Below are 17,548 nucleotides of genomic sequence, written 5' to 3' on the forward strand. Positions count from 1 at the left end.
AAAAAAAAAACGGCAGCCGCAGGGAGTGCGTGGAGGGGCTCCCCCCTCTGGCCTTGGGGTGCCTCTCCCAGCCGGGCAGGCAGAGCCTCCAGGGGCTGCAGGAGGTGCTGGCTCAGCCGCTCCTTTAAAGGCGGCTCGGCTGGGCCGGGCTCAGAGCGGCGCGGGAGGCGGAGGCCGGTGCAGGCGGCAGGGAGTGGCGCGTCCCGGGGAGCCCGGCGGCACCGTGAGCGGCGGGGATCGCTAGTTCCTGCCCCCCCCGGGGGTCCGTGCTCCTGCAGGGCTGGGCTGGGACTGGCAGAGCACGGGAAGCCGGCCGGGGGCTCCGGACTGGGCTGCCAAAGCAAAAAAAAAAAAGAAAGAACCACGTCAGGGCGGCCGGAATCTGCCGCCCCAAGATTGGCCGGAATGCTGCCCCTTACAATGTGCTGCCCCAGGCACGTGATTTCTCGTCTGGTGCCTGGAGCCGGCCCTGATTAAGCTCTAGTAGCTTGTCCAGTGAAGGCTGCAGCACGTTGCTATTATGAATCTCCTCCTTTGCCCTGTTGTCTAGCTGGAGTCTGTCAAAACTCAGGCACAGGCTTCACTTGTAACCATTAGTGAACCCCAACCCACTGCTCCTGGGCAGAATCACAGCCCCCTTCTCCACCCAGCATCCCAGCGCAGTAACTCCCCAGCTTTTTCACAACCCCCCCGGAAGATGCACAGTCATTTACCCTTCCTCAGTGCAGTCACAGACCACTCCCTCCCCCGATGCAGTACACTAACCAAGGCCATTGCACGAAGCCCAACTCCCTGAAACACCACCAGGGGGAGGTCCACAAGGGGTTATTCCCTCATGGGCAGTGGTGGTTCTTCACTGGAACTTGCACAGCTCTTTGGGCACAAAGGGCCCCTAGAGAAGGGAGAGCATCAAGAACTCATGTTATAAATTATGTTTCCCTCAACTCTTCCTACTTCAGCTCTGCCTCTTGGCTAATCCCTATGGCACATGGGTGATGCATTCACCCCAAGCCCACCCACCCACCCACGTGTATGATCACCAGGGTTAACCACCCTCAGCCATGCCATCCCTGGAATTTATCACAGCTCTCCCTGCCCCATCCCAGGCAGCTCCTTCGTTTCCCTAGATCCAGCATCCTGCCAAGTAACCACCTGTCCAGAATTCTCCAGGACTGTTCCATTTTCAGGTCATCCACAGGATATCCCAATCCCGAATTTCAGCCACTCTCCGTGAAGGGTTTGCTGGGCTGATATTTGGTAAGTTTGGGGTGTATCTCCCCACCAGCTGCCAAGGGCACTGCATGCCCCCCCCCCAACCAGTGTGGTTCCAGAAGCGATTCACTCAAAGAGAAGGGCGGACATTCTACCCCTTTCCAGCAAGGAGAGGGACTTCTGGCCTCAAAAACCCAGGGCAAGTCACGGGCTCAAATTCTACCCCCTTGCAAACCACAGGCTCAGAGACCTGAGAAGCAGTCTGGCACCCCAGGCTACACTTTCAACTGTTACAACATGTGATCAGAGACAAAACATAGGACCATAATTAAAGCCATGTATCAATCCATCCACCACAGGACTGCTAAAGACAGACACCAGGTGCCTTGAAGCCAGGAGCGAGACAGGAATGGAGCCCCTCAAACCTTCTCAAGCCAATCCACCTGCGGCCTCCCCAAGCTCTTTCTCAATCCTAAATGCAAGCCCGCCAGTGAAAGACTCAGAGATAAACTGCTTTCTAGACACCCTGCCTTGTCACTCTGGCCCACCCAGCAGGGCCTGATAAGGGATCCAGGAATGCCCCAGACCTAGGGTGACACAGGACCTTCAAGTCCATTGAGATGAAAATGTCAGGAACTTCCAGAGCAAGCCCAAAAGCCACCACCACAAGATAAAGTTCTACTTCACCAGCCCAAACCCAGACCAGACAACAAACACCTCCCAACGAGGCAGGACAAAGCACCGTGAGCCTCCCTGCCCCTAAATGATCACTAGACACCTACAATCAGCCCTAGAAAGACTCTTCATAATTCACCCCATTCCACTCCTGGACCCCAGCCTTGATAGCAACTGACTGGATAGGACAAATCCCTACCTCTACATGTGCAATTCTGCAAATCCTCTGCACACAGGAACCCTTCCAGCGAGGGCAGAACTAGGGTTAGCTTGTCAGCGCACACAAAGGGAGTCCTCCACTTCTGGTGCAATCGCAATCAAAGCAGCACATGCACCCTACCCAGGGCTGGTGCAACCACTAGGCGGCCGCCTAGGGTGCCAAGTGGTTGGGGGCGCCAAAAAGCAGTGCCCCCCGAAAAATTTTTGAACAGTGGAGCACCAGGCTGCCGCTGCTCCCTGCCTCCCGGTTCCAGAGGGGCCGCCAGCGGCGCGGCTAGTCCCTCCCCCAGGGGGAGCAGCCGGCGGTGGAGTGGGGAAGGGGAGGGTCTAGTGCTAGCAGCTGCGCCTTCTTCCCTGCGCCGCGGGCCGAGCCGTGCTCCCCGCCACCCCCAGGGCTCTTAGTGGCGGCGGCGGCAGCAGGCTCAGGTGGGCTGGCTGCCTGTGTCGCCGCTGAGAGCCCCGGGGGCGGCGGAGAGCCTGGCTCGACCCGCGGCGCAGGGAAGAAGGCGCAGCTGCGCTCTGCTCTTCGGGCAGAGAAGCTGGGTGTCTACTCCACCTGCAAGGTGCCTAACCGGGCCGCGGGGAGCCGCACGGGCCCGTGGAGCACCGGTGGGTGGGCAGGTCCAGTCCCTGGCCTGGGGAATGGTGTATGTGGGAGCAACCCGGGCACTCCTCCCCAGCCAGACCCACCCCCTCCAACACCCACCGACCGGCTACCTTCTCCCGTGTGCACCCCCCGCCCCAACAACCCACCCTGTCCTGCCACTTTTACCTCTGGGCAACCTCCACCCAGCAATCCCTCCCTCCCACCCCCCTCCAGCCACCACAGTCACCTTCACCCCTGCATCAACCTCGGGACCCCCCCCTCCACCTGTCATCTCCCTTCTGCCCACTCCTCCCTTGTGCAAACCCCTCCATGCCACCTTCACCCCCCTGCAACAATCCTGGGCACAGACACTCCCCCGCTTGCTAGCCCCCCTCCTGCCCACTTCTGCCTTATGCCACTCCCTCCCTGCCACTGCACCCCCCTCTTGCCCACTTCTGCCTTATGCCACTCCCTCCCTGCCACTGCACCTCCTGCAACAAGCCCCTTTTGCCTCTGTGCAATCTCTTCCCTGCCACTACACCCCCACCTCTGCCCCCTCCACCTCTTGGTCACCTCCACCCCCTGCAACAATCCCGTGCACTCCCCTCTCTGCCACCTTCACCCCCTGGAAGAGCCCCCATACGACCCCCCTCTTTGCAGCCCCCCCCCGGGTCCCCTGCACTTTGTGAACATCTGGGCCCCTGGTGGGAACTTGGCTGTAGGAAGGTGGGGGCTGGAAATCAGAGGGGGGGGCGCAAGGTGGAAGTTTCACCTAGGTTTCGCCTTGCACCGGCCCTGACCCTACCTAACCCCCCCCCCCCGCTGCACAGCACAAGAGGGTGCTGGCACAACGCTGGGGAGCACAAGCCTATCTTTGCTGCCTTCCCTGCAGAGCCAACACAGCTACGGGAGGGAGAATTGTGCGCTTTTCCTTGTGCATCATTAACAGATCTGAGTGCTGAACTCCAGTTAGCTAGACTTGTGCTTGTGCATCGAGACCAACAGGGCTCCACAGGTGTACTGGCAGATCCTTTTGATACATGAGCTGGAAAGATCCCAGCGTGGTTTTCAGAGCCCGGGCTGAGTTTGCAGGGCTGGCAGACAGAAAACCATTCTTTCTGCTTGTGAATTGACCCCATTTGGCCTGGAATCACTAATAGAATCAATGCAGGACCCCACAATGGCGTTTCACTAGACACTGTGCAGAGCAATGTCAACACTATCAACCTGCAGCACAACAGAGCCAGCAACCCCACTCAAAGCCAGACACGACACAGAACCCTAGACAAAATCAAGTCAGACCTAAGATTCCCAAGGAAAGAAAACCCTACACTGTACTGCTGGGCCCCCAATCTGGTCTGTCACAGGCACTAACCAGAGGTTAATGCTAGCCAATACTTTAGCACACTAGAACATAGAGGACACAGGCAGATCTTCAGCAAATACAGTCTCGGTGAACAGAGGACTAGGCACAAAGGCCAGTGCGAACTGGGAGAGGGAGGAGCCTGCATCCAGAGTGAGGAAAGAGATGGAGACAGAGAAATGCTTCTTACTCTGACACAGAGTGCGTGGAAAGAGAGGACTCTGGGAGGAAGCAAATTTAGCTAGAACACGGAACACACAGAGGCGTGAAGGCAGTGGAAGTGAAAGGCAGGGCTTCCAACTAACTGGCCAGGAATGAGATAACAACAAAAGGGATTTGTTACATGCTTGGACAATAGCTGGAAATTAAGGAAAGAATCCAAAAGTAATCTATACCCCTCCCCAACATGCCAAACTAGTCACCTGACCCCCCCAAATGCCCCCACCCTTACCCCCGATGCCAAGCCAGCACCCTGATCCACTCCCACACCCCACTCTGAACCCCAACAACCCCTCCACATACAACCACTGCCCTAGGTGCCAGGCCAGCACCCTGACCCCTAGTACCCTCGCACCCCACCATGCAGGTGCCAAACCAGCACCCTGATCCACCCCCCCCCGACCCCCCGCCCCCCCCCCCCCACCCACAACCCCTGCCCTAGGTGCCAGGCCAGCACCCTGCTCCATCCCACCCTGACCCCTAGTGCCCTCGCACCCCACCATGCAGGTACCAAACCAGCACCCTGATTCACCTCACCCTGACCCCTAGCACACACCCCCAAACACACAACCCCTGGCCCAGGTGCCAGGCCAGCACACTGATCTACCTGACCCCTAGCACTCCCCCCACCATGCAGGCACCAGCCCAGCACTGTGATCCACTCCACCCTGATCCCTAGACACACACACCTGCTCCAGGTGCCAAACCAACACCCTGATCCACCCTCTCCCCCCCATGCAGGTAGCAAACCAGCACCCTGATCCACACTCCACCCTGACCCCCCAACAACCTCGCCACACATACCTGCCCCAGGCACCAGTCAGCACCCTGACCCCCCTGCCCGGAGCCGGATCCATGCCCCGCGGACTCACCCTCCGACTCCAGCCGCTCCTCGCTCCAGCTGACCCAGGAAAGTCCCGTCTCTGCCCCCGCCTCCCGGGGATTCCGGAGCCCGCCTCCTGCGCCACGGGACCAGCCGGGGCGGGGCCTCCCCTTCCCCGCCCCCACTCGCGTTCCGAGGGCCCCACCGGCCCAGAAACCCGGCGCGACCCCTGCAGAGCCTCGCTCAGGCCTTGCCCCCTTGGGAGGCCGATCCGAGCGGGGCTGCAGCTGAGCTGGGGGGCCGAGCAGTGAAGCACGGAGCCCAAGGACAGGCGTTCCCGTGGCTGCAGGGCTGCTAGGAGCACGGCTGGTTTCACGGGGCGGTGCCACTCTGGGCTTGTACTCCTGCAGCCTGAGCAAACTGCCCCTGCCTGAACGCTGCCCCCTTTCCGGGAGGGAAGTGACATTCCCCTGTCCCTGCACGGCTCAGGTGGGCCACCAGCCAGGTGTCCTCGGGGGAGGGGGAGCAAACCCCGCGATGCCCCGCACCACTCAGGCAGGACCTGAGTTCCGCCTTCACCCTTCCACGGCACCAGGAACAAAGGGAGCAGAACTGCAGCGTCCTCCCCAGGTCGCAGAGTGCCCCAGAGTCCACCGCCTGGGAAGGAAGCTGAGGCCTCAGGAGAAGGATCCTGCAGCTCACAGGCCGCCCGCATCTGAACAGACTGTCACCCAAACATTGTCCCGCCTCTTCACCATCGCAGGGCCCAGAATGATCAAACAGCATCCCTGGGACAACAACATGGAAAGGAAGTACCAGGAAAATGATATATTTGGGGTGGGATTTTCAGCCACGTCGGAGTGACTTACAGCCTTTCCCTGGGACTCGTGCACGATGCTTTGGAAAATCTCACTGTTAAATGCTACTGAACAGCTGGAAACAAGGAACTGAGCCAGCCCCATATTACCAGCAAGGGCTCAGCGAGCCACTGGTGGGCCATTGGCCACAGTTCAGGAACTACTGCCATAGAGATTTGGGTACTTGCTATGTTCAGGCTACCAAGGCTGTTCCTCCGGGGAAGAAAGTGAACTCTTCACACCTGGCTGGTTTTCCATTTTATTATTGCAAATTTATTTTTCCACATATATTTTCCATATATTACATATAAAATATTGCTCGCACTCCTCTCTGAACCACATGCCTGGTGAATTTACAGGGCAATTCCCTTTGAAAGGTGGGCAAATCAGGAAGCAGAGCCCCATTAACACACACAGCAGCAGCAAACTCCCCTGTCAAGGGGGGAAAAATACACGTTACATTCACTCTCATACACATCTAAGGTTCACCCCCACCAGCCCCTCCTCCTGTGGTCTCATAAGGATCAGCCTCAGGAGACCAGATGACATACACTTGGTAGGACTGGCTGACTTTGTTCATGTCCTGAGTTAGGTTAGGATCCACTCATCCTCCCTTGGAAGAGATGGCGTTGGTCTACATGTAATGAAGGCAAAAAAGCATCCCCGTAGGGAGCATGCAGTTTCAAATCACATCCCCAGTGTTCTTAAACATTTTACAATGCGCCCAAGGCACTTTATAAGGCATAGGCAGTAGAGGAAGGCTAGTCTTGTGCTAAGAGTCACAGCTGGATCTGCTGTACACTTACGTTGGGGAAGTCACTTCATCTTTCTCTGCTCCATTTCCCTCCTCTGTAACAGGGGAATGATGATAACCCACCTTCCGAGGGGCTGGGAGGCTGAATTCACTAATGACAGTACCCTGAATGCCTCAATAGTGAGAGGAGGTGCAGGAGAACCGTGTTGGATCTAATTATACAGGACTACAGAAGGGTAAAGTCATCCTCTCCTCTGAGCACTAACCCCCAGGTGCGTGAAGTTTTATGTCAGATCTGGCCCGAAGCACTGCAAGCTCTTCAGCCCAGGGCCTTTGTATCTGCACAGCACCTAGCACACTGCGGCCTCGGGGCACTACTTAATGCAAAGAACTCTTTAAACATATGCAGACCTGAGGGAAGAAGGTGAAGATTGTGGAAAGAATTCAGGCATGGCCACACTGCAGCTTAAAACCTCTAACTTACCGTTCATCAGCCGACAGCACCTAGGAGCTCAACTCAGCCCAGGACCCCACTGTGGCTAGGTGCTGTACAAACACAGGATGAAAAGCTGCTCCTTGTCTTAAAGAGCTTTCAGTGTAGGCCAGCTCTGGGCTGAGAACAAGCAGGAAGCGGGTCAGTACGGGGGGGGGGGGGCATTCCTGAGAAGAGCCCACGGAAATAGGGACTTCCCTGAAATTAAAGTGCTGCCTCGGCCTGAACTATGGAGTGGCTGGCACACGGATTGCTTTCTCCATGGTGCTTCTGTGTAGCCATCAGGCACCAGCTCAGCCAGGTAAGCACCGGCCACGTGGGCCCACAGGACAGGGGTCTACTATAAAAGACCTAAACTGCTACAGATTTAATCTTTGCCATAGTCACTTAGACTTTGTTCACAGCCAGATGTGCCAGCATGACTTAACCCTGCTGGGAGAAGAGAGGCATCTTGCCTTTTGGCTCCAACCATCTGGTCACCCTTGATCAGCCCGGCGAGATCAGGTACTAGTCTACAATAAGCACCCCCCACTGCTCCTGAGCTAGCCGACCAGAGGAGTGGGGTTTGCAGTCTCTTTGACAGGCCTAGCTACCCCAGAGGACTCTGGTATCTCAGCAAAAAATTGCCTGACTTTGTCATCTCGTGCCATCCATGGTCCCCAGAAGGCAGCCCCTCTGCCTTCCCCATGGCCCCCTCCCTGCTGCCACCTCTCCCACCTTCCTCCCTACAGAACAAGTCCTCTTTGCCTCCACCCCCAGCCCCTCAAGGGCATAACCATCTGTGCCCCTACCTCCCCTCCCTGATGTACGAGGTGCCTTCTACCAGGGCAGACCCCCCTCCCCAAACCCAGCCCGGAGGCAATGTTAAACGCCTCCCTGCAAGGGCAGCTCATGCTCGTATTGTGTCTATGTCTCACCAGAGCACCAAGTACCTTAAGCCTGCTTCCACCTCAGAGTCCCATTTACTCCCTGCCCCTCCACCCTATCCCCTTTTAGTACCTCTCTGCTCCTGCAGGGAGAGCTCTTTGATGGGAGGTAAAAAGCCCCTGAAGGGCACTAGTGATGCTGGGGCTGTGGGTCCAGATGTTCTTAGTGTATTGTCTGCATGAGTCAGAAGGGGAGGTGAAGTCAGGATCAGCCCCCCAATCCTTCCCCCTCCCCCCACAAATTGGAGGCACTTTGGTTCCTGGATATGTTCAAGGCAAGAGAATCACTGGCAATGTCTGGATTTTTGGTCTCGCCAATCTGCCTGTCCCAGCTCTCCAGGGATGAGGCCAGGTCCCCTCAGACCATGGCCAAGCCCTCGGAGTGGCTGTGGCCGTGCGGTGTGCTGGCCGTGCTGCTGTCAGATTTGTAGCTCTTGGGAGCCCGGCTGGCTTTCAGAAGCACCAGGAACGTGTCTGTGGAGATGGCGCCGAACTCAAAAGTGAAGGTGCCGTAGAAGACAAGGATATTGATGATGAAAATCCACTCGCACAGGGCGGCCACGTGCTGCAGCACAAAACTGTCCTGGACGAAGAACACGCCACCTGAGGGCGCCAGAGTCAAGGAAACCGACAGCAAGAGGCACCAGCATCTCTCTCCAGCGGGCGGGGCAGGCAGCTGCAGCGGGCAGCCTGGGAAAGGCGGGGCCGGCAACTCCCCCAGACATGTGAGGCCGGGCTGAGTCAGTGTGGGATGTACTGAGAGCCTCTACGGGGAACGGAGCATTGCTCCTGGATACAGGGAATTACCTGACCCCCAAGTGCTAGGCCTGCCTCCAGGAGGGGTCTGGCACCCCAGGGCAGGGGGTACAACCCTGAACCCCCCCCCCCAGTGCCAGCCCCAGGGCAGGGGATAAAGCCCTGAATGCCCAAGTGCCAGTCCCACTGCCCCAGGAGGGGTCTGCCCCAGGGTAAGGGGTAAAGCCCTGAATCCCCCCAGTGCCAATCTCACTGCCCCAGGAGGGATCTGCCAGCCCAGGACAAAGGGTACAACCCTGAACTCCCGCCCCCCCACACCCAGTGCCAGTCCCACTGCCCCAGGAGGGGTCTGGCAACAGCAGGGCTGATCCTTAGCTTACAGCTGGGGCCCAATCCTGCTCCCACTGAAATCAGATTCAGAACTCCCATTTTACGTCAGTGGAAGCAGAAGCAGGCCCTAGACTGGATGCCGCTGCTCGTGAGCATGATGAGTAACACAGCCACGGGGACCCTCAGCTCCTCACATGCAGGGCAGGGGGGTCGCTGTGGCTCAGGCAGCCCGTCTCTCTCTCTGCCCCTTGGTCTGTTAGCTATTGCTGGGGCAACTTACAAAGGTGCTGAGCTGGAACGAGATGCAGCCTTTTGGGGTGAGTTTGCAGGGAGCCATCCCAGCGGGTTGAATATAAACCCCCGAGCTGCAGGGCCAGCCAAATGCAAACAGTCTCCAGGGCGGAACAGGACTCTCATGGACACTGAAGGGTTAATGATCATCCCAGCGTGATCCTTCCAGCACAAAGTCTGTTGTCACAAAGGGAGCTTGGTATGCAAGGCGCAAGGGTGGGCCCTGTGCCAAGAGTCCAGAATCTCATCCACTTCAGGGAATACCCATGAGGGCAGGGCCAGCCCACCAAGTCCCCATGCTGCCTCTACCACCATTTACCCCACCCCCAGCTGTCAATCCCCTCCCTCCCCAGCAAGGACTCTCTGCATCTCCTGCCTGGCCATTTTCAAAGGAGCCCATGGGAATCCAGCACTCACATCCCACTGAGTTTCAGGGGCAGCTGGGTGCCCAACACCCTTAGGACTTATTGAAATCTCCAGCCTCTGTTTCTTGCCCACACTCCTGTATGAGCGCCCCTCATTACAGCCTACCGTCTCCTCCCCTGGGACCCCTTTCCCCTGCCTTGGCCTGCAACTCTCTGGGAAACCCAGCTCCTTCATTTTGGGACTGTGCACCTCTGCTCTGCGTACTCCACTCCAACTGCTTTCCAGCTCTGACTGCCCCAGCCTCCTCTTTGACTACAGTAACTCCTCACTTAACATTGGCTCCTTTAACATTGTTTCGTTGCTGATCTATTAGGGAACAAGCTCGTTTAAAGTTGCGCAATGCTCCCTTATAACGTCCTTTGGCAGCTGCCTGCTTTGTCCACCGCTTGCAGGATTCTCTGGAAGAGCAGCCCCTCCTTGTGGGGATTAGAACCAGGGGGGCTGGCAGCCCCCCACCCCCTTCAGCTCCCCTAAATTCCCTGTAAGGTATGTGGCTAGGCAGCTGCCCAGCAGCAGTTCAGGTGGCCCTCCCACCACTGCCGTGCGGCTCCTACCCTGCCCTCTGCCTTGGAGCTGCTCCTGCCTCCCCCCTCCCATTTTGTACCCCCTCTCCACAAAGGGGAGGAGAGGGACAGAAAGGGAGGACCTGGAAGCTGTTGCTTCCTGTCTGATCTGCTTAAAAGGGCAATGTACTTGAAGTGGGGTCTGCATACTTAAAGGGGCAATACACATCTCTCTCTCTCACTCATGCACGCACTCCCCCCCCCTCAGCACTTTGGAAAGTCAGCACCTATGCAGCCGTGCATGTGCTGTCAGGAGAAGGGAGGGGTGTGCTCCAGCTGGATAGCTTGGGCTCATCATCCTGTTCAGTTTTTGCAGGGAAGTGTTTGCAGCTACTGCCCTGCATCTATCATGTTTTCCCCCTCCTGCCTCAGTCCATGCTGCCTTGTAGAGTGTGAGGCTACATTAACAACAGCGTATTAACCCTTGAGGGCTCAGCCGATGCTGATTCATCATTTAGCAGCAAGGCATTCCCTGGGAAATAGCCCACCCTCTGACTCCACCACCTCAACCAAGCTTCACAATCATCATTGCTGTGTACAATATTAAACTGTTTGTTTAAAATTGTTTAAAACTTATACTGTATATGTATATAATGTCTTTTGTCTGTCGAAAAAAAATTCCCTGGAACCTACCCCCCCCCCATTTACATGAATTTTTATGGGGAAATTGGATTCGCTTAACATTGTTTCGCATAAAGTTGCATTTTTCAAGAACATAACTACAACATTAAGTGAGGAGTTACTGTGCTTATTCCATGGCTTTCCTTTATCCATTCGTCTGTACATGGACATCTGATGCCTGGTTTGGGCAGATCTACACCATTCTGGAAAATAAAATGGAAGGGCTTTCCCAGAAACTGGTCCCTCCTTATTGCTGATGGAAGTTCTTCCTCAGTTCCTTCTAGGACATGCAATCCTAGGGAAATCCCTTACTCTTATCTAGCTGGTTATTTCCTTTGCATTCTTTCCAGCCCCAGCGCAAGCATCCCTCAGAATATCTCCCATGGACTGCAACTTTTCTCCTAAGGGACCAACCTCTAGGCTGGGAGGGGAGTCGGACCTGGAGAGCCCTGTCCAGCTGTGGGCTGCGGGCCTCAGTCATGTCGGTTTTATGCCTTTTGGCTGCTGAGACCACACAGCTATTGGCACAGAACTCGCCAATCAGCCAGCAGAAGGTCACGACTCCAGGCCACTCGCACCAAGGCCTGTGCCCCGGGAGCCCTCTGCAGCTGCTCTTGCCATGTCTCTGCTTCTCCACTTGCTGCTCTCCTCTCTGTCAGGTATTCACAGAGTGTGCCAGCCACCACAGTGCCTGGTGCTGGCTCCAACCCTCCTCTCGTGTCCTTATACGCCCCTGCCTGTCCCTTCAATCCCTGGCACCTCCCTGCTCAGCCACACTGGTTTCTGTTGCCTTTTTGCCATTCTGGAGTTTACTGATTTGGGGCTTGGATCCCAACCTCCCCCTAGGCACTGGGAATGTGTCCCACTTACCCAGCCAACACTCCACTTCACGGCCCCCAGCGTTCAGTATTCTGCATCCCTGCCCTTCATACAGATCCTCCTCTGCATTTCCTGCCCCACATGACGATCACTGAATCCTAGATGCCCACAGCTCACGCCTGCCTCCTTCCCACCCATCCCATCTAAAATAGAGCAGCCACGGGCTGTCTCCAGCATGCTGCGTCAGGAAACGCATTACAACCACTGCCACCATGCACCCAGCCCGCGCTTCTATACAACTCTTCTCCTACTCGGCACAGCCGCATCATCAGAGTCCCCTCTGACCTCTGGTATCTGCACTGGCGTCTCCTGGGCTCCCCTGCCATCCTGCCCAAGGGCTCTCGAGCTGCACAGAACCATCACCTTGGTTCCTATTTTGTCCGCAACCTCAGTCCAAATAACCCTCTGCTGTGTCAGCCCAGACACTAGGGGGCTTTCTTCCGGCTAACACAATATTCCCTTCTTCTCCCCCCAGACACCCCTCCTACTGCTCTCTTTATAAACCCCAACGCCTGCTAATTTAGCTGCACACGAAGGGCCTTAGTTTAACCAACTCCACCTCGCCTTTCCCCTCACCGCACAGCTCCGATTCAGCGACCCCGCTGGGTTTGCTCCTGTGTTTGCACAGAACACATTTATAGCTCTGCCCAGCTCCCTCTTTTAAACCTGGATGGTCAGTAAATAACATTGCAGCCGGCTGGCTTATCCAGGGCTGAGGGCTCAGAACACTGCAGCCGCCTGTTATTTGTGTTACAGTAGCACCTAGGATCCGTAGGATCCAGGACCCCCCGGCGCTAGGCGCTGTACAAACACAGAACCCAAAGACACTCCCTGTCCCCGAGAGCTTACTGTCTGATGGAAAAAAGGTTGTGACTTGGCAGCGGCAAGATCTGAACCTACACTTACGAGGAGCCTGGAGCCTAAATCCAGTCCCTTAGATGATTGCCCCTGCTACCAGCTAGATTGGAACTCAAGAGGGCTAAGAAAGCTGTTTGCTTGAAAGCTACAAACTGCCAGCAGCAGGGTCAGGGGGACCCCATGGCAAGGGATGCACTTTCCAGGAGTGCTGAAACAAGCCACCGAATCCTGCTGCCGAAGGGGCGAACGCTATTCCACACCCAGGCTCAAGTCTGCCATCAGCCAGTAAAACCTAGTGTGTGGGCCACCGACTTCTGCCTTCCCTCCACACCCCCTCCACTCAGCGAGCACCAGCCCCCATCTCCTTTGCTCCACCTCACTTTAGTCGGGAGAGCCTTCTCCTCTGCAGCTGTCTGGAGCACCCTCCCCGGACCACTGCCCCACCTCGACTCTCCGTCCCATTTCTAATCTCAGCAGCCAAGGTCCGTCTCCCTTGCCCTGGCCCCCTGCTGCTATTATTTCTCCCTGCAATTGGACTAAAGGCTGTACAGCTTTTGGACGATGGTGTCTGTATAACAGACTCGGTGCTAAGTCCAGGGGGCTGCTCCAAGCAGTGCAGATGCCAGTGATGATTTTCTCTAGGTACGGTCTGAGCCATCAGATTTGTTGCCCAACCCGCAGAGCTGCCAACGCTGGCAATTCGTTTTCACACACCTCAGCTGCCCATTTCTTACCCACATCCTATTGCCAAGGAAAGGATACTGAAGACAAGGGTGATGAAGGCCAAAGCGGAGAGGATGCTGCGCAAGTGACCGGTCCAATAGTGGCCCCTGGTTTTCGCCATGCGGTAAGTCAGAACCGACTGCAGGAACACAAAGAGCATGCTGGTAGGAAATGCCACACCTGCGCCAATGTAATGCAGCACCTTGGCATAGTCCACCTGGGAGACAGAAACAACCAGGTCAGGGCACACAGAGTCCCACTCCGCTCCGTCGCCCAGATGCTACAGTTCACAGTACTCTGGCCTTCCTCTTTCTAACTCTAGAGTTTGGGTTCTAGCCCCTAATCAGATTTCTGTCTCACACACATACCCCTCTCTGGCTTGGGGTGCCTTGCATCAGATGTCACTTGCACGCACGCTTTCTAACTGGAGAGTCAGGATCCCAGGGCCACCATATGAACAGCTGCCTAATTAGAACCTAAGGGGCATCTGGCACCTGGTTTCAGACACACTCTCCCCCTCGACTCTAACGTGAGGCTTAAGGTCTAAACCACCACAAGGAGGGGGAGGGAGAGGGGAAGGCGGCGGGAGAGCTCTCCCTCTACCGGGGAGCAAATCTCACACATAGGCAGAGCTGTCTGGGTCCCCACATTGAGGTCTGAGGATTCCCCAGAGAGCACTCGCAGATGAGTCCAGACTGACAATGGATTCAGCAGGGAGACATGGAACAGGTCTGGCCAAGTACTGTCCTCTGTCCGGGAAGGGAATCCATGTTTACATGGTTTCAGCGGGTTAGTCTTTGGCGTGGCAGGGCAGCATTCCCGCAGGCAGGGGGCCCCATGCCTCTGCATGTTCCCAGCTGTTACCAGGCTGGCTCTATGGTTGCCCAGAAGGCTCAGACACACACGGTGAATTTGGCTGGCTGGCTTGATGCAAGGAGCGAATTAGAGCAAGGCTGGGGCCAGGGTCGGGGCAATGCAGCCAGCTGAGCTGTGCCCTCGGAATACAGCATCCACAGCAGCCTCCTGGGCAGTGAAGCCAGAACCTATCACACAAGGGAAAGGAGAGAAGCCAGGTGCTCTGGGCAGGCGACTGGTTACGAACGGCCCAGCAGCCCATCGCAGAGCTGGGGGTGCCCAGAGACCTAGTGCCAGCCCAGCATCCCCCATGAGGTTTTGGGGGTGGCCAAGGCGAGCCTATTCCTGCCTGTAGGTAAACATCCCCCTCCCCAAGGATGGCCTGATTGTGGGTAGAGAAAAGCAGACACCACTAGAAAGCAGCGTCTGCCCAGACACGTTTCCTGGCATCGCTTCGGGAGGAGCAAACATCCACCCTTGGCGGGCGCTGGAGGGAGAACAGACACATCTGTGATTCATCCGCTTTGCTCTTCTGATGGGGGGAGAGCCGCTGCCAGAGCCCAGAGACTTGGCGCCCCCTCCATGCACAAACCCAGGAGCACCAGTGACATCCGACTGGGAACTGAAGCTGGGGGGAGAATCTCAGTTAACCCCATGGGAGCCAAGCTAGGTTCCACGCAGCCCTCGGGATCTGGGCACCTCGCAGTCATTCATCCAACCTCACAGCTCCCCGGGAGACAGGGCAGTGCCATTACCACCACATTACAGATGGAGAAACTGAGGCACACAGAGGCTAAGTGACTTGCCCAAAGTCGTGCACAGAGTCTGGTAGAGCAGGAAACTGAACCCTGGTCCCCTGACTCCAAATCCAGTGGCTCATCCCCCAGGGCCTAGGCCACCTTTACTCCTCTGACAGTGATTAACCATTAACCTCCTCCCCCCTCCCCCTCAGACTGGGAACCCTGGCATTGGGTCATTTGTTTTTGGGGTGGGGGGAAATTCCTTGCCCGCAGCTAAAGCTCTCCATAGCTCAGCCCAGGGGATAGGGCTCCCCACAGAGCGGGTCAAAGCTGGCCAGTCCATGACTGGGTTCAGGCGAGACAAGGAAGGGGTTGCCCACTCCAAGTATTGGGCACGTTGCCTCCACAGCCTTCCTTCCCCGCACCAGGCCCTGGTCTCTGATCCAGGGCATTAGCTGGCACCGCATCCCCAGGCTGATTTTGATGCAGTCTGCCCCCGTCGCCTGGAACTCTCAAACGCCTGCCAGTTCACAAGGATAAGCTCGCTTGAACCACGGTGCGAGCGTGCCCGCAAAGCTGAGCACAGAGGACTCAGGGCAGCCTGGCCCCCGGCTGCACACAAGGCAATGCTGATTCCAGGTAAAGCGCTTTACGCCCCCACCCAGAGCTGGAGGGAGCAGATCCCATCACACCCAAGCCATGCACCTACGATCCAAGTCACAATTCAGAGCTATTTCCTAGACAGGTGCTGAGCGCTCTCGACTCCCATTGGCTCAGCTCCTCACAGGATCAGGCCCTCAGGGAGCAGACTGCTTTGCCAAGCGTTTTCCCCTGCGCTGCCAACTGCTCTGCAGTCTGGGTTTCCTTGCGGCACCCTCCTGCCACGCGCCTTCTTGCGCATGCAGAGCGAAGCAAATCCCAAGACACCGCCGTTGGCTCCCCAGACATTTCAGGGTATAGCCCTTCCTAGCCAACCTCACAGAACTCCTGCCCTACTCATCTGGCACTGGCCTCCTCTGCCTGGTGCAAGAGCCTTCCCCTCTGCAGCTCTTGACATCTGGAAGAGCCATCAGCTGAAGAGAGGCCCTCTCTTTCCTGCTTGCGCCTCTATCCCTCCACTAGCTTTCAACTCCAGAGTGCACTGCAGGGAAGCAGTTTCTGCGCGGTCTCTGCTCTCTGATGCCGGATTGCACAAGCCCATCAAGTGGGGGGAAGTTGATGAGCACACTGGGGTAGTCCCCGCTGATCTGACAGCTGGAACGGACCTGGTGACGGCATCCACTCATCCAGGTCATCTTATCTGTCCCATGTCTGATGGAAAAACCCCAGAGTCCAGGACACAGGGGCACCAAATATTGTGTTAGTGACACAATCCAAAGGGAAGGAACCTTGGACTGCGGCTATGCGAACATCCCTAGCGCAAAGCAATCCAGCCCAGGGGCAAGGAAGGGGCTGCTCTGGCCTCACGCCCGCAGAATATCTCTGCTGACCCTGTGACAAAGCTGGAAGGAGACATGCCCATAAGTGCCAGGTTACATGTTGGAGCCAGGGGTACAACCAGGATTTTGCTAAGGAGTGGGCCCAAGTGACCTGCCCGACTGCCCCAGATTTGACTGGCATTGTGACCTGGCGCACAGGCATAGGGACTGGAACTAGGAGTGCTGGGTGGGGGCAGCACCCCCTGGCTTGAAGTGGTTTCCATCATATACAGGGTTTACAGCAGGAGTGGGCAAAATACAGGCCACGGTGCAGCAGGGCTCAGGCAGACTGCCTGCCTGTTGTGGCCCCACTCTGCGGCCTCTGGCAGGGGTGGGAGGCGGCTCTGCATGCTGCCCCAGTCCCCAGCACCATCCTCACAGCTCCCATTGGTCGGAAACCGGCCAATGGGAGCTGCGGAGCGATGCTTGTGGGAGCAGGCAGCGCACAGAGACCCACTGCCCCCCTCTCCCCAAGGGGCGCGCAGAAATGTGTCAACAGCAGTCAGTCGCAGCCGCTTCCGGGAGCGGTGTGGGGCCACAACAGGCAGGCAGCCTGCCTGAGCCCTGCTGTGCCGCTGGCCAGGAGCCGCCTGTGGTAAGTGCCTCCTGGCCAGAGCCTGCACCTCGCACCCCGTCTCCTGCACCCCAACCCCCTGCCCCAAGTCAGAACCCCCTCCTGCACCAAACTCCCTCCCAGAGCCCATACCCCTCACCCTCTCCTGCACCCCAACACTCTGCCCCAGCCCAGAGCCCCCTCCTGCACCAAACTCCCTCCCAGACCCCGCACTCCCTCCATTAATATAGTAGAAATGTGCGGCCCGTGACGATTTACCAAAATTTGTGGAGTGGCCTCTCTGCAAAAATTATTGCCCACCCTGGTTTAAAGTTTGATTCAATGGCT

General features: G+C 57.0%; 2 protein-coding genes across 2 annotated transcripts in view; both read right to left on the bottom strand.

Annotated features, from left to right (window-relative positions):
• The window catches only part of NFKB2 (nuclear factor kappa B subunit 2), a 27,963-nt gene extending 22,788 nt beyond the window's left edge, over positions 1 to 5,175 (bottom strand). Inside the window, exon 1 of the mRNA XM_024218731.3 lies at positions 5,147 to 5,175. The gene's annotated coding sequence lies outside the window, so the exon portion shown is untranslated. The remainder of the gene's footprint in view (positions 1 to 5,146) is intronic.
• Positions 5,176 to 8,167: 2,992 nt separating this feature from the next.
• Positions 8,168 to 17,548, bottom strand: part of LOC112119869 (transmembrane protein 150A-like) — a 35,758-nt gene continuing 26,377 nt past the window's right edge. The window contains exons 6-7 of the mRNA XM_024218746.2: positions 13,614 to 13,791; positions 8,168 to 8,730 (exon numbers count right to left, since the gene is read on the bottom strand). Coding sequence (XP_024074514.1) covers positions 8,486 to 8,730; positions 13,614 to 13,791 — 423 coding nt within the window. The 3' untranslated portion in view covers positions 8,168 to 8,485. The remainder of the gene's footprint in view (positions 8,731 to 13,613; positions 13,792 to 17,548) is intronic.

This window comes from Terrapene carolina, unplaced genomic scaffold (assembly GCF_002925995.2).
Source record: "Terrapene carolina triunguis isolate 2854851 unplaced genomic scaffold, T_m_triunguis-2.0 Scaffold310, whole genome shotgun sequence".
Taxonomy (NCBI): domain Eukaryota; kingdom Metazoa; phylum Chordata; order Testudines; family Emydidae; genus Terrapene; species Terrapene triunguis.